Source organism: Muntiacus reevesi, chromosome 6 (assembly GCF_963930625.1).
Source record: "Muntiacus reevesi chromosome 6, mMunRee1.1, whole genome shotgun sequence".
Lineage (NCBI taxonomy): Eukaryota > Metazoa > Chordata > Mammalia > Artiodactyla > Cervidae > Muntiacus > Muntiacus reevesi.
Window position 1 is genome coordinate 12,041,379 of NC_089254.1, and position 27,971 is coordinate 12,069,349.

Below are 27,971 nucleotides of genomic sequence, written 5' to 3' on the forward strand. Positions count from 1 at the left end.
CTTTGTATGCAAGCTGGGCTCCCATTAAGAAAGAGAGCAGATAGAATACTCCATACTAATTGAGAATTCCAGTTACCATATTTAATTAATTCGTTCTTCTTTATTCAAATAAAAGGCTTATTTTTCATATTTAATAAGATAAATTAGTATTGTTATGCCTGTCCCTCCCAAGGAAACCCCACAAGTAAGTGGCCACATTCTGCTGAGGATATGCCATGAGAATTAAGCACAGACAAAACTTGGGCTTTAGTTAGTCTTTACTATAACTCCAACTCTTTAATAGTAAACAAAGATGTAAGTATAAGACATCAAAACATGTCACGTATCAGTAGATCTAAGTCATAGTGGTCACACTGGTGGAGCTGAGGTCACTCACATTTTAAGGAAATATAATCTACCCTGTTTCAGTGGAATTCATGCTCTGGCAGTTGGAAGGCAGACATGAGGCTTATTTTGTGCAGAGTGCATTCACTTAGCTGAAAACAGCTTTCTTCTCTTACCTTTACTTGGCATTTTAAAAAACTGTTCACTTTCTTTTAATGTTAAAAGTGCTATGTGAACTGAAGGGGTCCTTTCATTGCTGAAATAAATTTACTCTATATGTCACATATTTTGGGGTCAACATTGCTGGTTAAATTCCCTCAGAATTAGCAATTCATAGAAAATTAGTTGTTGAGACGCTAGCACACCTGCATACCAGAAGGGCCATTTACAGCTCACAGTACAGGGCTCTGTGGTATAAAGTGCCTATGAGCAGCTTCTTGTCATACACGGAGGCCACAGAACTTCCCTGGAGAACAGATCCATTGTTGGCATAAACTGTAGTCACTGTAGGCTTCTCAGATAAAATATTCTGGATGCGGAGAACCTATTCAGGAGATATGAAGCATTAATATAAACCACCATCCACCCATGTCACTCAGTCATCAATAATCTTGCACAAAGACACAATGATTAAGAGGACATGCTGTTGAAAATAGCAGTTAGCAATTCTGTTAATGTTTAAATTACTTTGTTAAAACCTCAAAGAAAGTACTTTCTTAAGCCACCGAGAGACTGCATGCCAACACCGGATTGAGTGTTATTACAGTAATTGAGCATTAATAGAAAAACGTCCACACTAATGTGCCTACTTTAGCATGAACAAAAGTTGTGCCATGCAGTGAGCTGACAATAAGCCAGGTATTTAAAAAATTGCCAGTATCCCACACAAGGAGGGCACATCTTTAGAAAAAAAGATCTTTTGACTAGCTTCTACCATCATTTACTACATCAAAAGATTACCTTTCTAAAAGTATTTGAACAATGTGAAATTCTGCTAATTATTGGCTTAAAGCAATTACGAAGCCAACCGCCACATGTTTATTGTATTATTGGTTTAAAAGGACTAAACAGACCATCCCTGGGACAGTTTATTGTATTATTAGTTCAAAAGAGTTTGAATAATTAAGGTTTAAAAAGTAAAACATATAAAAACCTCTGACGAGGGAGGATTCTTCGGGTCATACACGAAGAGCTTCTGGCCATTAGGATGACAGCCTACCAAGACGTCCCCCGAGGAAGGGTCAATAGATAAATTATCCACCAGTGTATCCAACTTGAGTACCTTCCAAATGAAAAAACGTCAACATCTAAATGTCATGAAAAACCTCAATTAGATAATTTAGGGCTAACCTTTCTTGCCCCTGTGCATATGGGGAAATTATACCCATCTCCTGTTTCCACTCTTTAACACCAATATTGCATAAAATAAATTTAATACACTCGTTTAGAGTCACTTTTCATTCTTCCTGAAATTAAGAAAGTTAGGACAATAATCAATCTCTCTAAAAAATGAACCCCTTTCCCCTTTTAAAAGATGCACAATGATCGGTTAGCTCAAGAAACACATTCAAATAAATTCTTTATCAATCTAAAATATGTGTTGTCAAGCAGGAAGAAAATAATAATGGTGTGGAACCCAATTTCCACCTTCATTTATTATTGAAAGAACTGACAACTTGCATAAATCTTCATTTCGGAATTCATCTATTAGTCTTTTCAACTGTGAAAATTTCTTACTGGAATTCATTGGGTGCCATCAGTACTTCATGGAGTGGGCGCTAACTCTGATGCAAATGTCCCTCCCAACATACAGCTGCATGTAATCAGTCATGACTGTTCTTGTGACTTTGGGAAACAAGAGACTTAGTGAATTATAGACAGGTAGCAGTGAAAAATCCAGAGTAGGAACACTGGCTATTCTGTTTTAAGGGAGGTATTGTTATAATATAGTATGACTATGTAATTTCAAGATTAATGTCAACTTTAGATATAGAAAGAAATATTTTACCTTCAACTGAGTTAAATTCATATTAGGGTGCTTTTCCAAAACATGAATTTCATGAGCCAGTATATCAGCAACATAGATGTACCTTTGCAGGAAGGACACACTGGTTAGAGCTCCAAGTCAAGATAAAGCTTCATTAACACAGTGGGAAGAATAAGTCTTAATAACCTGCCAAGAAGTTAATCAGTGATGGGCCCTCAAGGAAAGCCTGATAAAGGTCAGTTTTTATTTAAAAGTAAGCTTTCAAAATCAATTCAGTGCTGCTACAACAGTCATGGAATTGTTAAATTATTTTTCAAAAGATTGGTAAGGAAAAATAATATAGGGCAGCATTTAAAATATCAAGTCTGTGGGGTGGGAGGTGGGAAGAAGGTTCAAGAGGGAGAAAATATATGTATACCTCTGACTGATTGATGTTATTGTATGGCAGAAACCAACACAGCATTGTAAAGCAATTATCCTCCAATTAAAAACAAATAAATTTAAAAAATATATAAAGTCTGTGATATTTGCCACTGAAGGGACAATAAAACAAATGTTTAAAAAAATCTTTTATATTCCACAATATAATTTGATATTTCAAGAGCTCATATACATGTAGAAATCTTTGGTATAAAACAGAAGACATTTATTAACATATTGAGAACTTGAAGCATTAGAGATAAGTATCTACTCAGAATAATCTGTCTACATCTAAGGAGGGTGAATAATGGACTGCTTTACCATAATCTTCCTCATTGAATTGACTGTTCCATGGCAACTGTTCTATTGAGCAATTATAATGGGTAAAACCATGAACTCAGTATTGTGACAGATATAAACATGACGAAAACAGCTGTTTTTCCTGAAAAGTTTATCATGTATTGTGGTAATTAGATGGCCTGTACACATTAAACAAATAATACAGCATGATGGTACCATAAGACATTTTGGGTCTGGAGACTGAAGAAATATCTAACTCCTGAAAAAATAGAAGGGCTTACAAAGAAAGGGGCATCTGCAGTGGACATGGACTGAGCAACTGGATTTGAGGATATGAGGACAAAGCATCTTTTAGGCAAAAGAAAACACGTGAGCAAAGGTACAGTGAGCACAAATGAAAGAGGCAGGTTTGCAAAACACTGAGCTCCTGTCTAAAGCGTAGTAAGTATGAAAACAGGAGAAGAGAGAGGTTGGAGCTAGCCTATTAAAGTCTAGCCCTTTAGCCTGCCTTGATGTGGAAAGCAGTTGGGGTTCACTGAATTTCTGGAATAACAGAGTGTAATAACAACAAACGGTCGGCTCTGTGCAGCAATCACTAAGCATGTGGTTTGTGCCTGGCTGGGCTCAGGGTGAGGAGTCCAAGGTGAAGCAGACAGAGGTCCCTCTTCCAGAGGTCTTGGAAGGGCAGTGGGACACAGAAAGACAAAATTGGCAATGGTGCAAAAAAAAAAAATGGACTGAAGACAAATGGGAAGAAAGTGAGAGTGAGAACCCGAACCAAGCAGGTGTCAGTGGAAAGGAAGAGGGGTTGAGGAACCACACGCAGAACCAGTGTGACCTGCTCAGTGGCTGGGCAGGAGTACTGAGAGAGGAGTTAGAACTGGACCCCCTATTGGTATTACTGTTTTCAGCCTGAGTGACTGGAAAGTTTGACTCTCATAATTGAAAGATGAGAGTCGGGGAGAAAAACAGATTTGGTGGGAGAAGTTGGATTGGGTCAGTTACAGACAATTTGAAAGATTCTACATCCATTTTCTGTAATCAACAATAAAGAAGAAACTGTCATGAAAATAAAGACATTTAGTTGTCAAGGATGGCAGATTTATTTCATGTTATATGTGTAGTAGTTTAAATTGTTCAATGTGCTAACCTAGTAAAAGGGAAAATTAATAAAGAATTTAATATCCTTTCTATAAACTAGAGTTGGACATATAAAAGTGAAAGAATTTGGGGGCGGAATTTGGCACTATAAAAATTAACATTTAAAAGCAGCACTCTTTGGGCGAGTAGTTCTATTTTGAGGAGTTTGTTCTACAGAAACACTTGTACAAATGTGCAGAGGGAAGGGCCTCATTGCCCCAGATTTAGCCAGTACCCAGTAGGCATTTGAACCTCGGTCTATATGACTCCAAAATCTGAAGATTTAACCATTATGCTGTCATTCTCCCTTGGGGGGAGGTTCTGCCTTAAAAATATATGGAGAAGTTTCAGTGGTAAAAGAAAAATAAAAAATGTATTTTGTACAGAAAAGAAAATCATATATATCCATAGAGAACTGGCTAGTTTACAGTCATCCTTATAATGGAATAAAACAATAAAAGCCAATAAAACAATAATATATTTATTTAAAAGAAAAACATCTACCTTATATTTAAATATGTATATATAAATATGAACCCATTTTATAAAAATTTACATTTATAAAATTAAATTCTGTAATGATATAGTTGCTGTCCTTGTTAGCTGCTAAGTTCTATTTGACTCTTTTTGCCACCCCATGGACTGTAGCCCACCAGGCTCCTCTGTCCATGGGATTTCCCAGGCAAGAATACTGGAGTGGTTTGTCATTTCCTACGCCAGGAGATCTTCCTGACCCAGAGATCAAGCTTGCATCTCTTGTGTCTCCTGCATTGACAGGTGGAGTCTTTACCACTGTGCCACCTAGGAAGCCCAGTAACCTTGGAAGGCCAATAATATATTACATATATGTATTATAATATCATAGCATTATAGTAATAGTTATAAACATCATATATATTTATCATAGACCAAAAATAACAGGTAAGCTATTTCTGCCTTAAAAAAAAAAAAGAGCAAAGTAAAGAATTTCACCCAGCACCATGACTAAAGAGAAATGAAAATACTTCTATAAGAGCTCATACTTTTTATCAGGTGAAATATTGATCCCATTTGCTGAATCAAATCCTTCTGCTACCACTTTAACTTCATTTGGACTGTAGTAAACAACATTTGTCCAGTGTAAGTTCAAGTATGTTTCCAAATACTTTAAGAAAGGATCAGAAAAATAGTGGTCATTGGTAGCATAGAAATGTTCTGGTCCAACAGCTATGATATCATTCACACTGGAAGAGAAAAATAACATGTGAGAGAAAATGAAAAGCCAGTTGGTCTCCATATTAAAGATTAAGTATCCAGAAGGTTTACATAATATGTGCCTTAAATTTCTGGTAAGAGGGTCCCTAGGAAAAGCTCAGCTAAAATCACATGGGTATAGTCATATGTAACCTACTATAATATCATTTGCTGGAGAACAACTTTGTATGGTACCAAGTAATCTGAAGACAGATCATTTAGCAATTATGGCAGGATTATTACAAAAGAAAAAAGAACTTAGTGCCAACAGAGTGTGGTTTTTTGATAGCAAGAAATGTAAGGTTTAAGAATAACGTGAAAGGACACAGCTATCCATCGTACAGAGCTTGATGGAGCCTTATTGGTTGGTGAGTTGGTCGAGCTGTCAATAGCATTTACCTAGCTTCCATTTTTCTCAGTTGCTGGATTTTCTTGAGCTCCTTTGCTTAGTTATTAGTCAAACTAAGGTTGACTGTTCAATTTCTACCTGACTCGCAAAGCCGACCTGCCGAGAATGAACAGGCACTCAATAAACACTTCCAGATAGATGGATGATGAAATTGCCATAGTGCAGTGCTTCAGGTGAGGGATTTATATGCTGAAAACAATTACATTTTTAAAACCAGTTAGGTAAGGGTGTTATTAAATTCAAATTCCAATTACCCTATGCAAAAATTTCTGAAAGAGTGGCTTTCCCCTTTGTTAAAGAAAAAACACAGCTACAGGGAAGGTGGGTCCCCTCTTTCTGAAAAAGCTCCCTAAAGCAAAGGCTGCCTGGAGGGTACTTATGCTCCTATTTATTAGGAAGTGAATTTCTGGAAGAATGGTTGGCAGTTACACACTTAAGTTCTAGACAGACAAGTAGATATTAAAAATATTCATCAAGTTCAAGCTTAAAAGATGCAGCTGAACCTCTTTTAGTCACATTATCAACCAGCTGTGTTCTTGAAGTAGTAGTGACGCACTCCCAATTCTGTAGGGCCAGTAGCCCATGGCTACCTTGTGAAAACATTTCATGTTAGTTCCATACTAAGCATACAAACTCCATATAAAGCAGGCTACTCTTCCTTGGCAGGACAGGTATTATTATTATTTGTGTGATAAGTCATCTGAAATGGAAGGTGACAGAAGGAACAATGGTGAGGTTTGTCTTCTACTCTTGAGATGGCTCTGAAAAGCAAATCCCCTGCAGTCCAGCATTTCCTCATTTCTCAAGCGAGCCTGCATAGCACACTGACGTCAACTTTTCCTGCTCTGCAAGGAAACTACTGTTGTTTAGTCGCTCTGTCGTGGCTGACTCTTGAGACCCTATGGGCTGTAGTCCGTCAGGCTCTGTCCGTGGGATTTCCCAGGCGAGAATAGTGGAGTGGGTTGTCATTTCCTTCAGGGGATCTTCCCGACCCAGGGATGGAACCAGTGTCTCCTGCATTGCAGGCAAATTCTTTGCCACTGAGCCACCAGGGAAGCCCATTCTTCAAATTAAGGGACAATTAATCTCTACAGTATAGACTATAACAGAAAACTCTCAAACCATGCAATTCCTGCCTCTTTTATTTAGTAGATTATATGAATATAAATTCAATTAGTGGATGTCATGGTAGAAATTCTGAGCAAGTTTTTCTGATACCTGAAAAGGTCTCATGAACCTGTTATATTTCCCAGTTTGAAAGGATGTGCATTTGAGAGAGTTTCTAATGACTTTCTTGGCGGTTAAAAATCTGTGTATGATTTAATCACTTCAATACTGAGTTGAGTTTGGATAATATAATTTTGTCATGGCTAAAACACTGGTTTCATTCAAAATTTTACATTCATGTAAATATTTATGAAAAGTAAAGTTGCAAGGAAACTATACATAGACATATACATGTAAACATTATGTATTTGTTTATGTGTGTGTATGTATGTATGTATTTCAGCTCTTACAAAAGATGAAGGACCATGATATGGAATATCTGAAAAAGGTAGCAATAAATCTGAGAATGAACAAAAGGACTAATTACCTTGGAAGAAGTTCATGTTTGATTGTTTTTAGATGCCAAAGAGAATTTTCTTCCTCTTCAAATTTAAAAATTTCTACTGTATTTTTGAATTCTGGGTGGTTTACAACAAAGAGATAAACGGTGTCATCTAAAAAAATGAGAGGATAGAGTTCATTTACAAGATATAACCATAGGACCTCTGGGTAGACACTGACATTTAAATACTACGGGCAAGGAAAGGCTGAATGTGTAAGCTGTTAGAGGACCTACCAGATCATTCTTCTTCCCCATCTTTCCCATCACTGTCTTTCTAGTGTTATTTATTGATCATTGATCTCCTGACCTTTAAGAAAGAGTGTTTCTCACTCTGTATACAGAATTCATGGATAATCTGTTTATAGTTTAACTTAGAAATAAAGCTCTTTTTCAATGCAGTGAAAATAGATATATGAAAAGGTTATGAAATGTAAACACTCTTTCAGGTGTAATTAATAACTATTAGAAATTTCAAAATGTAGCATAACTTACTGCCAGATGAATGCTAGGCAATGTTGGACTTACTCATATGAAGAATACAGAATTCATGAGTTGTTTTCTTATACAGATATGATCCAAATCTATTTTCCAGTCATTTGCAAACCACTGTGTTGTTTTTTTTTTTTAAATGTTGGCAGCTCATCAGTTCTTACCACTGTCTATGAAAGTGCTGATACCATGTGGATTAAATAAAGCCAAATTAAATCCACGGCTGATTCTTAATTCCAGTGCCCTTGGGTTTTCTTCATTTAGATCCATCATTAGTATTCCTCCAGGCTTATCTGGTGCAAAACTGTGAAGGCTTGGACATTTTAGACCCTTTTGAAAACAGAGCAAAAGTTAAATATAAAGGCTTAAGTATTTTTATGGGCTAAAGTAGCAACTATAAATAAGTGATACTTTGGCTAAAGGTGTTGGCAAAATGCTAGAAACACAAAGAAAGCAGATATGAAACAATAAGAAAATAATAATTGGGGGGTGGAAGGCTGAAAGCAAAACAGTATCTGATATTTCTGAGTTGAAGCAGAGATGAGGGGTTTAGTCTCCTCAGAGGGTAACCAGAAGGCTGGTGGACGTGAGATAACAGAGTTGAGGGCGGGAATAAACTGCTGTCTGACACATAGCCGTCCTCCCCCGGCTGGGACATCAGGTGGAACTTTGTCTCATTTTTTCATCGCTAGATCCTAAGGTTGGATCAGTGCATGGCATGTACTCAGGCGGTCCTTTTCCCACTGATTCTAAATGTTGCTTTTATCATGTACTAGATCCTTGTTTACAAGGATCTGTCTGTCTGGGACTTGTGCCCTATTTCTGTGCTAATATGCTACTTTTTAATTACTATAGCTTTATTCATTATATATATATTAGTATATATATTATACTATATACATATTTAAACATACTATATAGTTATCCCACACCACATTGCTTTACTTTACAAAATAATCTTAAATATATCTGCTTATTTATTTTTCTGTATAAATTTCAGAAATCAAGTGGCTGTTCAAATGAAATCTTATTAATAGTAGCAGTAGTAGTAGTATTACTACTACATTATCTATTTGGTTTTTCCTAGTGCACGGGAAAGTCATTGAGTTTTATATGTTCGTTTTGAATCCAACCATTTCACTCAACTTCCTATTAGGTCTAAGAGTCTGTCAGTTGAGTCTCCTGGATGATTTAGAAAAACAAGTAATCACGCTGTCTGAAATTAATGGCAGTTTCGTCTTTTTTCTTACATCATATTTCTTTTTTATGTTTTCTTGGGTTATTAAGAACTTTAGTAGATTACTGATGGTTATAGTGTTTTAGGGCATTTTCTTCCTTTTCTAAACATTAATGGGAAGGCAGCAAATGTTTCACTACTAAGAATGATGTTTGCTGTAGGTTTCTGGGAAGTTTCCTTCTACTTCTAGGTTTTTTTGTTTTTTTTTTTTTTGAGCTTTTAATTTATTTCTGCTTTATTGACTATGCCAAAGCCTTTGACTGTGTGGATCACAATAAACTGTGGAAAATTCTGAAAGAGATGGGAATACCAGACCACCTGACCTGCCTCTTGAGAAACCTGTATGCAGGTCAGGAAGCAACAGTCAGAACTGGACATGAACAACAGACTGGTTCCAAATAGGAAAAGGAGTACATCAAGGCTGTCTATTGTCACCCTGCTTATTTAACTTATATGCAGAGTACCTCATGAGAAACGCTGGGCTGGAAGAAGCACAGGCTGGAATCAAGATTACCGGGAGAAATATCAATAACCTCAGAAATGCAGATGACACCACCCTTAAGGCAGAAAGTGAAGAAGAACTAAAGAGCCTCTTGATGAAAGTGAAAGAGGAGAGTGAAGAAGTTGGCTTAAAGCTCAACATTCAGAAAACTAAGATCATGGCATCCGGTCCCATCACTTCATGGCAAATAGATAGAGAAACTGTGGAAACAGTGGCTGACTTTGTTTTTCTGGGCTCCAAAATCACTGCAGATGGTGACTGCAGCCATGAAATTAAAAGATGCAAAGTCCTTGGAAGGAAAGTTATGACCAACCTAGCAGCATATTAAAAAGCAGAGACATTACTTTGCCAACAAAGGTCCGTCTGGTCAAGGCTATGGTTTTTCCAGTAGTCATGTATGGATGTGAGAGTTGGACTATAAAGAAAGCTGAGTGCCGAAGAATTGATGCTTTTGAACTGTGGTGTTGGAGAAGACTCTTGAGAGTCCCTTGGACTGCAAGGAGATCCAACCAGTCCATCCTAAAGGAGATCAATACTGGGTGTTCATTGGGAGGACGATGTTGAAGCTGAAACTCCAATACTTTGGCCACCTCATGCGAAGAGTTGACTCATTGGAAAAGACCCTGATGCTGGGAAAGATTGAGGGCAGGAGGAGAAGGGGACGACAGAGAATGAGATGGTTGGATGGCATCACTGACTCAATGGACAGGAGTTTGAGTAAACTCCAGGAGTTAGTGATGGACAGGAAGGCCTGGCCTGCTCTGGTTCATGGGGTTGCAAAGAGTCGGACATGACTGAGTGAACTGAACTGAATCAGGAATGAGAGTTGAATTTTATTTAATGCTTTTTCAGCACTGACTGAAATAATTGAGGTCTTTAAAATTTTTCAAGTTGTACTTTACACAAATTTAAAAGAATACCTTCCCAAGTGAAAGTGAAAGTGAAGTCACTCAGTTGTGTCTGACTCTTTGCGATCCCATGAACTGTAGCCTACCGTGCTCCTCCATCCATGGGATTTTCCAGGCAAGAGTACTGGAGTGGGTTGACATTTATTTCCTTCTCCAGAGGATCTTCCCAACCCAGGTATCAAACCTGGGTCTGCCTGCGTTGTAGGCAGACGCTTTACCATCTGAACCATCAGGGAAGTCCAAAAACCTTCCCCCAAACCTTACTTTATGCTCAAATTGTATTTACTACACATTTTCTACAATTAAAAAATATCTATCAAATTATTTAACTTCAAGATCCAACAAACAGAATAAACTGGAATTATGCTATTGTTCCATGGCACTGACAGTTCAGTGGTTAATAATCTCTCTTCTTTATCAATGTACCATAAACAGTAGCATGTCGATGAACAAGAAGCTCTACCAGGGATGTAATAACTCTTCATGTGCGCTTAGTCGCTCAGTCGTGTCCGACTCTCTGTGACCCTGTGGACTGTAGCCTGCCAGTCTCTTCTGTCCATGGGGATTCTCCAGGCAAGAATACTGGAGTGGGTTGCCATACCCTCTTCCAGAGGACCTTCCCAATCCAGGGAGGGAACCCAGGTCTCCCGCATTGCTGGCGGATTCTTTACTGTCTGAGCCACCAGGGAAGCCCAGTGATACTGGAGAGAGTAGCCTAACCTTTCTCCAGAGGGTCTTTCTAACCCAGGAATCGAGCCAAGGTCTCCTGCACTGCAGGCAGATTCTTTACCAGTTGGGCTACCAGGGAAGCCCCAATAACTCTCCATAATTATCTTAGTTTAAGATATCATTTAAACCTGTTTTTATCTCTTTTTTAAATTTTATTTCCACTTGTGGTAAAATATACATAAAATTTACCATTTTCACTATTTTTAAGTGTACAGTTCAGTTTTAAGTACACTTACACTGATATTTAAATCTCCATTCTATTCTATGTCATCCAAGTCCTCATTAAATGTGGTGTTAGTTTTGAGGTTGCCCCTAATTGTTGAATGGGATGGGTTAATGGGCTACAGTGCTTGGAAGAATAAACAAATGCCACGATGTAGGAGTTACTCATTTAGAAAGGAGCACATACTAGGAAATATTAGAGACAATGCTGAGTAAATTTTAAAAGTCAATAAAATGAAAGTAAATCATTTTAAATTAGTAATAAGTCATATAACCAAGGAAGGATAAGAGAAAATCATGCAGAAGAAATTCTGTTGACTTGACTACAAGATCACTGTGACTATATTAGATCTCTCAGCTAAAAATGGCTGAGGATTTATGTATTTGAAGACCTTGCTCTTCCTAATTCAGATTTATTCTTACGGGGATAAAATCTTGAAATAGATGAGTTCTGGATTACCCAAATCTCTGAGAACAGCTTCTTTGAAAAAAAAAAAAGAAAAAGGCAAGCAACTGCCTTCTACTTTACTCCAGATATTTGTACCTTTGGTTATGTATAATGCTGACGAGGAATCTCAGTGCTTTTCCCTAAGACTGTAAGCCATATGTGGAAGCATGTGCTTCTACACAAGCCCAGAGTCCTCCCAGAAATATAATTTTACTCATTGTGAGTAGGTAATTAACTACAATTTTTCCTTTAAACTTGCAGTTTGAAAATTTAATATAAATATCCATGTTTCTGCCAAAACCTACAGTATTTCTTTTCTCCCTCCATGGTAGACAACCAGCTGCTCACAGGCTTTCACACAAAAAGCATCAAGAACCTGAAGAGTGTTCTAACCCTCATTCTCATCTAAGCTGTGTTCTCTCACCTTTCTCGTAAGTCTGACAGCTATTTTATTAGTGTCGCTACTGTCTTCTAAAGCATCTCCAAGTTTTTCACAACTTTCCCTGAGTCTCAGAGTCTGAAAATAATGACTGCTGAGAGGGAACAGAATACCTCCAGGCTGCCTTCAACGTTGGATACATTTTTTTTTTTTATTTAAAAGATTTATTTATTTATTTGAATGCACTGGATCTTAGTTGCAGCATGCAAACTCTTAGTTGTGGGATGAGGATCTAGTTCCCGGGATCAAACCTGGGCCCCCTGCATTGGGAGCGAGGAGTCTTAGCCACTAGACCACCAGGGAAGTCCTGAAGTTGGGTTTTTCTTTCTCAAGAGAAATGGAACCCATGAAGATGCTGAAGTCCATCACCTTGGCTCATGCCAGGGAGGAGAGAGAGGTAGAACTTCCTCTTTGGCCCATATATACAGTTTTCCAATTAGAATACATATTGGTATAACCTAGCATCACTCTGGCCAATCTATTTTAAAGTCTTTAAAATATATGCCTGAAAAGATTGTTACTTTTCAGGTTATAAAAATTAAGGCAAAAGTGAAAGGTAAACTCAAATCAATGACTTTCCACTGATGATAGGCTTTTCATCGGGGAAAAGAAAGAAAGAAAAAGCACTGGGCTTCCTTTAGGAGTTAGTATATTGTTCAAAAATAAATAACAGCAAGAATGCTAGCTTTAAATTGAATGTTGAATGGAAAGAAAGGTATATGCTGCATTTAAAATAGCACAATGTAGTATCAATATCCACAATCATGCCTCAGATATCATTTTTAATAACAAACAGATTGCACTGGAATATTTTAGTGCAAGGCAGTGGGGACATAAAGAGTAATAAGTCAACTGGCAACGACTTTTTAATCCCTATATTTAGAGAAGCTGGAGGTAAATTTCCAAGATCCTGTTTGACCTGTCTTTTGTTTTCAGAATATAATTTTGAAAGTGAGGAACTTTAAAAACAAGTGACTGCTTTGCAGGCCTCATGAAACTTCCTTGTACTTCTTCCACTGAGATGGAGAAGGAAGATACTCACCACACTAAAGAAAGCCAGACCGTTGGGAAGTATGTCAATATCTTCAGCGCCGGCTTCTGTTAAGTTCAAGAAATAGATAAAGGTCATGTTCAAATTCTGTGATTTGTTAGGTAGAGCTTTGTTTACTTTATCAGTGTCTGTATCTTTCAGCACGGTTCCCATTTTTTCTTCCAAGGAACCACTCTCTTTAATAAACGTCAGTCCAAATCTTTTTCTGCAGTGAACTTCTGACTTTAAATATTAGAGATTTTATGTTTACTCAAATCAAAGTCAAGTAATCACCACATTTCTAGCTACGAGACTGAAAAAGTTGACATCTGTACACTCTTATGATAAACAGCCAGATGTCTATACAAAAGTAATTGACATCAGGGGAATATTACTTTCAGAATGAAGGACACATCATCATTTAACCATGCAAATATCTTGTCCCTTTCTCTGCTCATTCAGTCTGAAGCAAACACAGACATTTCTCTCATTACCAGAGATAAAACACCTGGGATTATATAGTCTCTCTTTACAAAACAATGTCTGTTCGATCTCATAAGCAAAGAGCTTTCTGTTTAATCTTTAAATTTAGGTTTTAGATTAAAAAAACAACTGGCAAAAGAAAATTAATGAAAAATACCATGCACCTAAGCCAGGTGAAGCTTCAACACAGTCTCTGAGGACAGACTACAATTACTATTGATTGTTTATTGATTGTCTGCAGTACACTCCACACAGCACAGCAAATAATTAGACCTAAGACCTTCCCAGTGGTCTCACTGTGTCAATTCCATGGACAGATAATAGACACAAACACAAGAAAAGAAGAAAAATGCCTTACATTAAGCCAAATCATGACACATTCTTTGAGTCCACAAAATTCAGTCTTCCCTTTTAAGCCCTCTCCAGAGTATGTCTGCAAGATTATTTCTAGGTTGTCAAAAGCAAACAGCACCTATCCAGCTATTTGGGTTTTGCTTCCTGAGTTTGCCCCTAACCGCACTGCCTCTAGTATTGCTCATTCCATCAGCAACAGAGGAGAAAAGCAAAAAAAAAAAAAGAAGAAAAAGTCAAGAACTTCACTTCATAAAGATGACCCATATGCTTATTTTCTCAGAAAGTGGAGAGATATGTCGAAGCATAGTGTGCTGGAAGAGTTCTTAACCTCGGGTCTGTGGAGCCACAAATGGGTTTTAAAGACTCTATGAACCCTTGAAATTCTGTGCAATGCAAAATGTCCTGTACACGTACAAATATCTTCTGTGAAAAAGGTTCTGTGCTTTCAGCAGATTCAAAAATGGGTCTGTGATACCCACCAAAAGTTCTATGGTGCTTCTCAACTGGTAAAGTGCAAGGACCAGGGAACCCTTCACCACGTACACACACAAAAACACAAACATATGAACACACATGTGTACACACCATTCTAGTCCAAGTTCTGCTTTCTATATCAATTTAGTAGGAGCTCAATTAATTAAAATTTGTTGTTCTTGAAAAATTATTTAAGACAATTTCAATGTGTACATGCCTATACACACAGACAAAAAATATGTACAAAAAAAACTAAATGTTTTTTTGGGTGGTGGGATTTTGGATTGAGTGATTTTCCTTTTACTCTTAAAACTTTTCTTTGTTTTAAAAATTTCTACAAAACATATTCTTTCAATAATCAAGAAGAGAGCAATGTTTTTAAAAGATATTTTCACTTCGACCACATTGCAACTTCTGTTTCATCCTGTTGCCTAATTTCAAGGGAAAAAAAGTCATATCTGTAGCTTCTTTAGAATATTTTCCAGATCTAGTCCCCCATCTTCACTTCTATAGCCAATACAATAGTAGGTGTTTGTCATCTCGTAACACCCTTTCAGTATGATTATTGTAAAAGTAGTCAAAGCTGGAGATGTTTTTTCTCCTCTAATTCAATAATAGAAACAGTAGTATTATTAGTAGTAACACTTATAACTATTAACATATATTGTGTTAATAATAACCAGGCTCCTTATAAGTACTTTATACATGTTAGTTCATATAATTTTCATAACTCTAAGAAGTGATAATATTATCTCTTATTTTAGCGTAGAGAATATTGAGCCTTTGAAAGGTTAAGGTCACAAACTGGGAAGCTGGGATTCAAGTCTTTTGTTCTCACTTAAAAGTACATAGAAACAAATACAACCTAACATTTAATGAAATTTCTCTGTCAGAACTATCTCCTGGTTCCTTTCTGAGAACATTTGACTTTGTAAATCCAACTGTGGTCGATTATGTATGTTGGCTTTTTCCTCAAAATGTTTTCTTCCATGCTTTTCACCAAGATCTTCATCAATTCATATGTTGTACTTTTCTTTCAAGCCTCTTTCAAACCATCTTTCTCTAGAAAGTCTTGTAACTTAGCACATCTGGTTTTGATCCCTTCTTCTTTCTTCAGCAATTATCTATCTGTGTCAGGGAAGGCCAACCCCTCCCCAGGATCCATACTTCCCTTATTGCTATTCAGCTACAGGTACACAGCAACATGTGTGTGCTTGCTTGCTCGTATCGGACCCTATGTGACCCCATGGACTCCTCTGGGGTCACACGTGACCCCATGGACACCCCACCAGACTCCTCTGTCCGTGGGATTTCCCAGGCAAGGATACTGGGGTAGGCTGCCATTCCCTTCTCCAGGGGATCTTCCTGACCAAGGAATCAAACCCAATTCTCCTGCATTACAGGCAGATTTTTTACCTACTGAGCCATCAGGGAAGTCCCTCTTGCTGATAAAGGTGGCTGTTTGTCTGAGTTCGGGTTAATGAGACATGAAAGTACAAGGTTTATGCAACTACTGGGTAATACCGAGTAAAAATATCTAGGTAAATGTTCTTCCTACCCCTTCCTGCTGGGAAACTGCAACAACTGGAGTTCTAGTCGTGGACCAGGGTGGTACGTTGACAATAGCTGTGTCACTTCATCAGCCTTGATCTCAGAATGACCACATGAGACACAGTCATCTAATCACCCTAGGCCATTTGCTTGCCTTTGGACTGTCACATAAAGGAAAATCAATTTCTTTCTTCTGTAAGTTACTCACTGTAACTTTATAACAGCTGATCAGCCCTTCATACCCAACAGAGTATCCAAAACGTAATGTAGTCTATTATTTTCCACTTTTTTGGTTCACTAGTCAGATATATGTGTTAATGACTCTGGAAGAAGATACTATATTGAAAAAAATTGCAAAAGTTATTTAACCTCTCTGAGCCTTAGATCCTTATCTGTTATCAAAAGAAAAACAAAAAATATGTCCATATCTCACACAGTGAGTTTTTCTGCTTTCTTTTCCATAGGTAGATTGCAAAGTACTTGATGACAAGAGCTACAAACTTTAATGCTTTAAAAAAAAAAAAACTCTCAAGTAGCAGTTATAAAAATCTTGACTGCCAAGTGTATAAAATCATTTATTAACTCAAGAGAAATAATCCATTCAAAATTTTTAGTCCAGGACTCTGAAGGCCAGCATTTTCAAAGACATTTTTAAATGTTTTAAACTTCAAATAGAATTAAATAGCTCTTTAAGCATATTTTTTATTATTTAGACATAGATATTATGCCAAATCTTAGTTTCTATTAGATACACTAGAAGGGAATAAAAAAAAATGGAATAAGTAGTGAACTTACTTTCTGACCCCCCCTGAAGGCACATATCCTGCATGATACGTGGTAGTGATTGTTGTTGTTTAGTTGCTCAGTTGTGTCTGACTCTTTTGTGACCTTATCGGCTGTAGCCTGCCAGGCTCCTCTGTCCATGGATTTCCCAGGCAAGAATACTGGAATGGGTTGCCATTTCCTTCTCCAGTGGTAGTGGTTATTTATTTATTAAAACAGACATGAGATGATATGATATGTATAAAGCACCTAAGAGTTCATTTCCAGTCATGATGAATGTAGCCTTGATATGTGTGTGTGTGTGTGTGTGTGTGTGTGTGTTCCTTGATGGGGATGGAGGGGGGGTTGGGGGCAGGGTATATGGTCTTACCTCCTGAAGAGATTAGCTGGCCTCAAGTGCATGGCTGTTACTGTTCCCAAAGTGGAAACTAAAAAGAGAACTGTATTCCCGCTGCCTACCATGAGAAGTTGCTTTTGCCCATATGGGAAAGTGTATCCTACTAATCCTTTGTAGTCAAAGACCACTGAATAAGCAACTGTTGTTAAAAACATAACCACAAGCTATTATTAACCATTATGCATCTCTGACATAGCACTCAACAAATGTTCACATAGTGTATGGTAACCAGAGAGCAAAAGCAAAGACGAAAGGGAAAAAAAGAAAAATACAATTCTAATTAGATCTAAAAATGTATCCCAAACGTGCTTCTAATCATCCAACGTCTTCGCGCCACTGCCTTTTTTTTTCACTTATTTTTATTAGTTGGAGGCTAATTACTTCACAACATTGCAGTGGGTCTTGTCATACATTGACATGAATCAGCCATGGAGTTACATGTGTTCCCCATCCCGATCCCCCCTCCCACCTCCCCCTCCACCCGATTCCTCTGCCTCAGAGACATTAAATGCTTCACAAGAAGGGCCATAGGTGACATATTTCCTCATTCTTCCCAACTGCAGGCAGCAGCTCACACACATCACAACATAAAGGTCACAACCACAGCTAGACGCCTGTTCAGAATACAAATGTTGTTGGACTTGTTTTTCTCCGAGGAGCTCTCTGTCCCAGTGAGTTGCAGCAGCAATGCACTTGGCAGTCTGTCCTGTCTTGTCGTTTGCCCCACAGAAGGTGGGCTTCACAGATGCAAGGCTATTTAATAATTTTACAATTATTAACTCGGTAGCAAAAGTAACCTCCAGGATCACTAACTCAACCTCCCAACCTGAACAGGTCCCTCTCAGATGCCATCTGGCTTCTGCTGAGTGACCACTTCCAAGGAGCTCTTCCTGCTTGCAACCAGAAAGAAGGATGCATTTGTTGAGTTTCTCGGGACCTCAGATAACCTTAATTTTAGGACAGTCTGTGTTATCCAGCATAGACCTTTTCAATCCAACAGTTGGGTATTTGACACTGAGTTTGTATCTTCCTGCTAAGTGTTTGGGCAACAGACAAAAAGGGGAAACCCCAGGAGAAAGAAGTCAAGCAGTCTTGTGAAGGGAGATAGGACTAGGAAAAAGTACAAAAGTAGCAATGGGAAAAGGAGACAAGAGCACAGGGAAAACGTGTAGAGAAGGAGAGGGGGGCAGAACTAGAAAGAACCTCCAAAGTAGAAAAGGCTGCTCTGAAAACTAACAGGTTTCATGAATTGGCTTCCTGGTTGTTCAGCAGTAAAAAATCTGTCTGCAATGTAAGAGACAAGAGTTCGATCCCTGGGTCGGGAAGATTCCCAGAGGAAAACATGGCAGCCCACTCTAGTATTCTTGCCTGCAGAATCTCACGAACAGAGGAGCCAGGCAGGAGCCTGAGGTCCATTGGGTCTCAAAGAGTCAGACGTGACTGAAATGACTGAGCATGGGATGGCGTGAAATTGAAGCCTTCTTTGTGTGATCCAAAAAAATTGACTACTTTGTTTTTGACAAAAGTGCATTATGAATCCTCCCTGGAGTGAATGTGGTTGTAAATATGAGTTCCTGAATTTATTCGTGTTCCAACTCGAGGGCAGTTTAGCAAACACTATCAAAACTTTAAAGATATGTGCTAACTGAACAATAATCCCACTATTGAAAACTTATCCTTCAGGTAAAAAAAATGCAAGAGCTATATGCACGATGATGTTCACTGATTTGCTTGTAGTTGCAAAAACCTGCAACCACTCAAATGTGCTTTAAGGAACTGGTTAAATAATAATGGTACATGCAAATATTAAAAAGAATGAGGCAGGTCTATTACAAGTGTTAACGTGGAAATCTCTTGTTCAGAATGAAGCAAGTTGCAGAATATAATTTTATACTAAGAGGCCACTTGTGAAAAAATAAATATATATGCATATATTTGCTTGCATTTGCACTGGAAATACCAGAAAGGATAAAATAGAAACTCTGTGTCTGAGGTTACTTTTGTGGGAGATGGAAATTTTTTTTAAATTTAATTCTTTACTTTTTATAGAAGTATAATTGGTTTACAGTGTTGTGTTAGTTTTATGTATACAGCAATAGTGATTCAGTTACATGTGCATATATATATTCTTTTCCATTACAGGTTATTACAAAATACTGAGTTTAGTTTCCTGTGCTACACAATACACTGGACCTTATGTTGTAGTTTAGTCACTAAGTTGTGTCTGATTCTCTGCAACCCCAGGGATTGCAGCATGCCAGGGTTCCCGGTGCTTCACTTACTGTTTATCTATTTTATACATGGTAGCGTGTATATATTAATCCCAAACTCTTACTTTATCGCAACCTCCCCTTCCCCCTTTGATAACCAAAAGTTTGTTTTCTGTGTCTGTGGATCTATTTCTTTTTTAAAAAATAAGAAAATTACTTATTTATTCATTCCTTCTTGACTTTCGGCTGTGCTAGGTCTTTGCTGCTGTGCACAAGCCTTTCCTAGTTGTGGCGAGCGGGGCCGACTCTTGCGGTGCCGGCTCCTCATCGTGGTGGCTTCTTTTGTCATGGAGCCTGGACTCGGCGCTCAGGCTTCTGTAGCTGTAGCTCAGGAGTTTAGAATGTGGTCTCAGTACTTGTGGCCCACCAGCTTAGTCGCTCCGTGGCACGTGGAATCTTTCTGGACCAGCGATCGAACCCGTGTACACTGCATTGACAGGTGGATTCTTATCCACCGTACCACCATGGAAGTCCCTCTCTCTGGATCTGTTTCTGTTTTATACATAAGTTTATCTGTGTAATTTTTTTAGATTCCACATGTAAGTGGTATCATATGGTATTTGTCTTTGTCTGGCTTACTTCACTTAATATGATCATCTCTATTTCCATCCATGTTGCTGCACATGGCATTATTTCATTCTTTTTTATAGCTGAGTAATATTTGTGGGAAGTGGAGATTTTGTTAGGAGATTTTTTTTTTTTATTTTTTTATTTTTTTTTTTTTAGGAGATTTTTATTTTCTATTTTATAATTTCTCTTCCTTCTGACTTAGCTTCACCAGCTAACTCCTGGACTAGTGTTACATAGAATTCAGTTGCCACACACGACAAAGAATACAGACCTGACAAAAATAGTTCAGCAAAGTCACTAAACAAGCAAGAAATCTAACAACAGACATAGAGTTGTACAAATAATTAATAAATCACAGTGCAAGTAAGAGAGAAGAAATACAGGGTACAAATACAGAGATCAAAAGAGATGAAAAGGTTTTACTGATCTAATGTGATTTTTCCTCTGATAAACAGTAATTATGTGCCAAAATACTCTTAGTGAGTTTTTTAGTGTTAGTGGCCAAACAGTGTGAGCTGTGTAACAAGCATTTTCTCAGACTCACCAATTCCTTTAATCAGGTGGCAGTTAGGAAGGTCTACAGATTCCACTTCTCTGGAGGCTTTAAGTCGATTCCTGTTTAAAAAAGAAAAAAATCTATCTGTTTATGTATCCCTGCTTTGTAGCAGAAAGGGTTTAAAGAGGCTTACAGCAATACAAAAAAAAAAAAAACAACAACAACACAGCACAAATCTAAAGCGGATAAAGGAAAAGATGGAAAACAAGAGTAGGAACATAAAATAGCACCAGAACTGAAGTTAAAATAAAAATGCATATCACAAAGTTCTCTATGTGAACATGGGTCATAAAAGGAAGCCAATAATCCAACAAATACAGCTTTCAATGCACATTCCTATGCAAATATAAACATGACACCAAGTCCCACTTCTCATAGCTCTTGTGTTGTGGGAAGAGCCGCAGATGTAGAACCAGAAGACTCAGGGGGGCGGAAAGCTGCTCAGACCCTCTGCAGAATGACAGTGACTGAAAGCAGGCCGAGAGAGGACGGCATTGTTCAGTGCCTGGCTCACAGAGGATACCACGTAAATACTTATTAAGAGGCTGAGGAGCACCGACTACTCTAGCAAAACTCCTTGCTGTTGTCATTTTGTAAAAACAGAAGTGAAGAAATAAGGAGAAAATGTTGAGCTTTGGTAAAGCATCTTTACTCGTCCTTCCCACCCTGGAGCAGCAGCCCACCATGCAAGGTGGACAAACACACCTGGGTTCTGCTGCCTGAGGGCTTCCCCTCTTCTCATCATCTCACCTTCTCTGCGTTCTCTGCGCACAGAAATAATGGCAATCGTGTGTACAGAGTAGCCTGCACTTTTCAAAGCGGTGCACGCATACCACACGTCTAAGGGACAGAAGGCCAGCGTGTCACTGTCTCTGCTCTCTTCATAGGCTTGCCTCTTCGGACTTCTAGATGCTGAATATGGGGAAGGCTGCTGTTTTCTCGGCACAATGGAAGAAACCACGGCCTGGGTTAACTCAGAATTACCAATAGGGAGTGGCAACTATGTATTTTGGCAGTTCACATATACATGTGTATATATAATATGAAAGTTTCTAATTTAAGTATTAATCACTATGTGTTTGAATTCCATGTAACTAAAACAGTATTAAATTTCCTAAGACAACACAGCAATAAAGCAGTAAAATAAAAATAAATGAATAAAATAAATATATAAAATATATGGACATAATAGAAAATTTAAAATAACCAACCAAAATTTTAAATTAAGCAGTAAAAGAAAAAAAAATACAAAAAGATCTCAAATCTATGAGCCCCAGGAATGAGTTACAGGGAAAACAAGTATTTTTTCAATTAATTTTTTTTGGAAAACAAGTATATATTTAGCCTAACATAAGTAGTAGCAGTTAATACTAGTGATGAGGATGGTACTGCTGATAATCATGGTGATAAAAGGTAATCAGTAATAAGAAGGGCTAACATGTATCGAAAGTGTTAGTAGTGAAAGAGGAAGACCATGTTTCTGTCATAGCAATAAGACTGCATAAATCAGTTTAGGTCTATAGGCCTTATGTGGGATCTTAGGTCCACAACCAGGGATCGCACCCATATTCCCTGCACTGCAAGGCAAATTCTTAACCACTGGACCACCAGGGAAGTCCCAACATGAGGGTTCTTAATTTCAGGCCCAGTGACCTTCGTGGAGTCCATGGGTAAAATTCAGGGGTCTGTGAATTCAGATGGGGGGGAGGGGAAACACATCTTTAGTTAAATCTCTGACTGAAAGTGAGTATTTCTTTTGATGATGAGTGTAGGCAACAAACCACTGAGCTTTCTACTAGTAGTACCTGTGACTGTCACTAACAGAAACTGCACACATTGTTTCATAGCATTTTAGTAGTTGATATCTCAAAATACCATTTATACTCATCTCTGCTTCACAGTATCTGCTGTTGCTGCTACTGCTAAGTCGCTTCAGTCGTGTCCAACCCTGTGTGACCCCACAGATGGCAGCCCACCAGGCTCCTCTGTCCCTGGGATTCTCCAGGCAAGAACACTGGAGTGGGTTGCCATTTCCTTGTCCAATGCATGAGAGTGAAAAGTGAAAGTGAAGTCGCTCAGTCGTGTCTGACTCTTCACAGCTCCATGGACTGCAGCCCACCAGGCTCCTCCGTCCATGGGATTTTCCCGGCAAGAGCACTGGAGTGGGGTGCCATTGCCTTCTCCAGTGCATGAGAGTGAAAAGTGAAAGTGACGTCGCTCAGTCGTGTCTGACTCTTCACAGCCCCATGGACTGCAGGCTCCTCCGTCCATGGGATTTTCCCGGCAAGAGTCTGGAGTGGGGTGCCATTGCCTTCTCCATACAATACATGCTGTTAAGTCGCTTCAGTTGTGTCTGACTCTGTGCACTGTTAGGTATTCAACGACCTCTAGATATATTTAAGGCTTATTATATCCTACGTTAGATTTTTCAAATAGTTTGACAATAGAATTTAAGTCAGTTATTATTAACTTAGATAGTATTTAAGTTTGGTTTATAATCCTGTGTATTTTTATTTTATGCATTTAGTAACATGATGCTGAGAAGGAGTCAAGGCTTCACCAGACTGCCAAAGGGATCTGCAGCACAAAAATCTAAGAACCCTTGCTCCAACATCATCATCATCACAGGTAACTATTATTGAGCACTTCCTGTGTGTCTGACAGTGTTCTAGCATTTTGCAAGAATTAACTCAGTGATATTTTTACAGCCCCTATATGGTACATAAAGTATGATTACCCCCATCCTACAGATTAGGACACTGAGGCACAGAAAAGTGAAATAAAAAGCCAATGAGTCAGGTAAATAGTGGAGAATTCAGGCTATCTGGCTACAAGTTATGAACCCTTAACCAACAGTCATCAGCATGAAAGGAATCTCTGTTTCTTTCACTCAGGAAAAGGCATCACCTTCAAAGTGGGATGAGACGGGGGTGGTTAGTGATTACCTTGCTTCATATTGTGGTAACAGTACAGATGCACCAGGCTGGTGTGTCAGCAGGGGACACAGTCTTCTTACCAGGTTTGTTCCTTATCGCACTGCCTTTGAATTTACAAACCACTGGTGGGGCTTTATCTTTTAAGTGCAGACTTAAATTCAAACAGGGGCTTTATCTTTCACATACAGACTTGTAAAACCCCTTGGAATTCACTCCCTCATCCCTTGTAATGCTCTTACTTACCTCAAAGTCTGTGCTCAGGCTTGTAAAGCTGAGGAAAATTTGCTCCAATGGCAGAGAAGAGAGGAGGCTACAGGGAACTGGGGCAAACTGTATTTGGAATCGGAAGACCTGACTTAGAAGTACAGGTTTGGCACTAACAATTGAACTAACTAGTTAGCTTCTCCAAGCTTCACTTTCATCAGATATAATATAGGAAATATATAACATAATATAAAGACAGATAATGAAGACTGGGAGAAGGCAGGAAGGTAAAAGGGCTTTCTTTCCAAATGTCAGTAAATGTTTGTTTTAGTTTAATACCAAGAACTGTTGACACTTTCAACACAAAGACTAGCACACAGGGCTTCCCTGGTGACTCAGTGGTAAAGAACCGGCCAGGCCATGCAGGAGACACGAGTTGGATCCCTGATCCAGGAAGATCCCACGTGCTGTGGCGCAAACCTTGCCCCACAACCACTGAGCCTGTGCTCTAAAGCCCAGGAACCGTAACTGCTGAACCCACGCCCTACAACTGCTGAAGCCCACACACCTAGAACGCATGCTCTGCAACAAGAGAAGCAACCACAATGAAAAGCCTGTGCACCACAACGAGAGAGTGGCCCCCACTCTCTGCAACTAGAGGAAAACCCCTGTAGCAATGAAGGCCCAGCACAGCCATTTAAGACCAGCACACGGTAGTCACACAATAAATAAGGCGGGTGGTGGCTGAAAAACAGGCTGCCCCTTCAGAAGTGTTCATTGGATAGCTTCTTGGTGGAGTTGTCATAAAAGATGTCAGGCAACAAGGAGAAAGTTCAGATGCTTATTTCTGGATTTCCTGCTCAGGCCCAGGTCTCTTATGCATTCAAGTCTTATGATTCATTCAAGGCTGTGTGCTTTGGAATAGGGAGCACAGACCTGGAGACGTTTGTGTATTTCTGTTTTCCCCTTTATTGTGCAACTAGGGAGGAGTGGAAAAGTTGGGTATGATATGCCATCCTCCTCTGGGAACCTTAGCCAGTTATAGTTCAGAAGGAAATAGACAACTCTGATTCCATTTATCCATCCATGACATACTTATACTAAAATATTATTCATTGCTTATCTGAAATTTAAGTGGGCAGCTTGGGGGAGAGAAATAACTTGAGTGCCAAAGTACTATCTCTAAAAATAGAATAATGAACTAGAAGGCACCGGATGAGAGCGAAAAAATAAACCGAAAATCTATTTTTTGAAGAGCCTTTCTCTTTGTGGAGGTGGGAACATGCTGCTTTTCAAAATACTCTAAGGGACTGAAAGGAGAAATGCATTTAAGCACTCCACCAAACTTCATAAACAGTAAGTGCAGTATTCTGCACTTACAGGGTTGCCAGATAAAATGTGAGTGAAATTTGAATTTCAGATAAATAATGAATACTATTTTAGTATAATTACATCCCAAATATTGCATGGGATATGTTTATACTAAAAAAAGATTTGTTGTTTATCTGACATTCCAGTTTGACTGGGTTTCTTGCATTTTTATTTGCTAGATCTGTCCACCCATCATTCCCCTCACCTTCTCATATTGGCCAATATGAGGCTTCAGTTGACCAATGAGGTTACAACCCTGTGAAGTCATTGCTAAATAAAGTTTATTATAGTCAAGTCTTTATAAAGAAAAGACACATTAAATTTTAAATGACCCATCAGGTACAGTCTGTATGAATAAAATTTACCTACTTTTTCTTAGGTTTGCAACCACATTTATCATTCAAAGGGACTTAAATTTAAAACCTTAAGATTTTTAAGAAGAAAAAATTATAAACTGAGAAAACTTCAGTTAATGGAAACACTGGTGGTTTGAACCATAGGGATAACCTAATGAGCTTGTGAATTTTAGTGGGAGCTGGATAGAGCATACAAAATCATCCAACTCAATAACCTTCTGCAGAACAGGATAGTTGTTTATATAACATGAAAATTAAGCTCAGCGTGTCCATTTCTTGCCAGTGAACGTTCCTCCTCCGACTCTGACCCTTCCTGTTGCACAGAACTGTCCTCCTGGTGTTTTTCTGTGAGCAGATGAAGCTACAGCTAAGCCAGTTGAGCTGGAAACTCTAGCATCACCTTTGACCTACCCCTCATCCCCTGGGCTTCCAGAGTTTGGGCCAAACCACTGCAATACTTTAACTAGTTTCCCCACGTCTTTTTAGTCTCCTTCTGGTACTTGTCAGCTCTAACTTCATATGAGAATTATCAGGAGAATTTTTAAAAATAAGAAATACTCATGCTGGGCCCCACTCAGAGCAACAGGACTGGAACTGCTTGGGGTGCTGTCCAGACAGCAGGCCTCCTGGAGATCCTAAGGCACAGCCAGGGCTGCGAATCACTGCTCTGCTCCAATCCAGCCTTCCAGGTCCACTCTGCACAGTCTAGCTGATTATGCCTTAGAAAGTTTAAACAGGCTCCTGTTTAAAAAATAAAACACACAGCAAACACTGACAGTTCCCTTTGCCTATCAAAGCAGGCCCCAGTTTCTCAGCATACCTTTAATAACCATCTTGAGACCTAGCCATCCCCTGTCCCTACTGTTATCATCCCGTAACTTTAAGCTCCCCTCAGATCCAGACTTCCTCACATCAGTCCCTTTGTTCATGCTCCAACCTCCATCTGGGGCTGCCTCCTTCCTCCCCACTTGGGTTTCACCCATCCTTCCAGGACAATGTCAAATGTCTCTTCCTCCTGAGCTTCAACTTCAGGACTTCAGTCATTTTTCCTCCTTAAGCCTATAGAGGTTGGTCTGTACCTGTCCTGAACATCCTGATCGTCCCTATAGCTCAGATGGTAAAGAATCTGCCTGCAATGCAGGACACCTGGGTTTGATCCCTGGGTCAGGAGGATCTTCTGGAGAAGGGAACAGCAATCCACTCCAGTATTCTTGCCTGGAGAATGCCATGGATAGAGGAACCTGACGGGCTACTGTTTTTGGGGTCGCAAAGAGTCAGACACGACTGAGCAACTAACACTGCTACAGTGAACATCCTAGTTTATCCATCTTATTTCTCTCCTTCCCTTTAATAGGTTAAGAACGGTGCCTTACTCTATTACAGGAGCCTCAGAGAGCACAGCATACAGAACAGATGCTCAGCATTTCTGGAATTTTTTTCGCGTAAGGCTTATATAATTTGAATTGATAATTCGAAGACTGGGACATCTGCCTATCGCGTTTTTTTCATAATAAGTAAAATGTGAGAAGGAGTAGGCATGCCCTGTTTGGCATTCTGGCTTCACGGTTCCTGGACGAGGAGATAAATAAGGAAGTGATGTAAGAACAGTAGCTGAATATTTCAAGTATCTTTGATCTACTGCGCCAAGATTAGAGAGCAGAGGAAGCTTCTCCAACGCGGCAGGGGAGGGATGGAGAACAACTTTGTTAAAGATTAAAGACGGAGGCTGGTTCGGGCACCAAAGAGAAGCAGGATCCGTGACCTGAAATAAATCTTTATAATTAAAGTTTCCGTGCACGAGTAACAGTGGTGTTTTCAAGTTAAAGCACGAGGTTTGCCCCAGAGTAAATTGCACGGCACTCAACCTAGGTAGCAAAGAACTTCGTGAGCAGCAAAAGCTTGTAGACTCTCCGGGAAGTCTCGCGATTCAGCCCAAACTGTGTGGGGTTTTGCGGGCGGCTGGGGGTGGGGTGGCGGCGCTCGGCGGGCCGGGGAGCAGAGCCGGCAGAGAGCCTCCCCGGCCCCGGCTCCAGCACGAGGGTCCCCGCGCCCCCGCAGCCCCGGCCACCCCGACCCTGCGCACCCGGGAGGGCCCCCGGCCCCTACCTGAGCGCCAGGAACCTCTCGCCCAGCAGCGCCAGCGCGATCCCCAGCAAGCTCAGCGCCAGCAGCCGCCCCATGGCTCGGGAGCCGCGCCGCCTTGCTCCGCGGGACCGCGGAGCACTGTGGGCGGCGCCGCG

At 39.4% G+C, this 27,971-nt stretch overlaps 1 protein-coding gene and 1 long non-coding RNA gene across 2 annotated transcripts in view; one reads left to right on the top strand and one right to left on the bottom strand.

The window, feature by feature from the left end:
- The window catches only part of LOC136170780 (uncharacterized), a 41,296-nt gene extending 13,731 nt beyond the window's left edge, over positions 1 to 27,565 (top strand). The window contains exons 3-4 of the long non-coding RNA XR_010663681.1: positions 23,392 to 23,492; positions 27,086 to 27,565. This is a non-coding gene — a long non-coding RNA (uncharacterized lncRNA). The remainder of the gene's footprint in view (positions 1 to 23,391; positions 23,493 to 27,085) is intronic.
- On the bottom strand, positions 67 to 27,971 carry PON2 (paraoxonase 2). Its single transcript, XM_065939257.1, has 9 exons — positions 27,838 to 27,971; positions 20,853 to 20,923; positions 13,439 to 13,494; positions 8,076 to 8,241; positions 7,408 to 7,534; positions 5,194 to 5,394; positions 2,333 to 2,414; positions 1,478 to 1,606; positions 67 to 868 (listed from the first exon to the last, which is right to left on the bottom strand). Exons 1-9 carry the CDS (start codon positions 27,909 to 27,911, stop codon positions 710 to 712), a joined length of 1,065 nt encoding a protein of 354 aa, XP_065795329.1. The 5' UTR covers positions 27,912 to 27,971; the 3' UTR covers positions 67 to 709.

Bases quoted from the DNA above. Each gene is read 5' to 3' on its own strand.
- PON2 (XM_065939257.1), bottom strand. From the start codon at position 27,911: ATGGGGCGGCTGCTGGCGCTGAGCTTGCTGGGGATCGCGCTGGCGCTG. The intron at 1,607-2,332 runs GTAAAATATTTC...TTCATTTGGAAG, and splicing joins TGAATTTAACTCAGTTGAAG to GTACTCAAGTTGGATACACT. The intron at 869-1,477 runs GTTTTTATATGT...TCTCCTGAATAG, and splicing joins AGAATCCTCCCTCGTCAGAG to GTTCTCCGCATCCAGAATAT.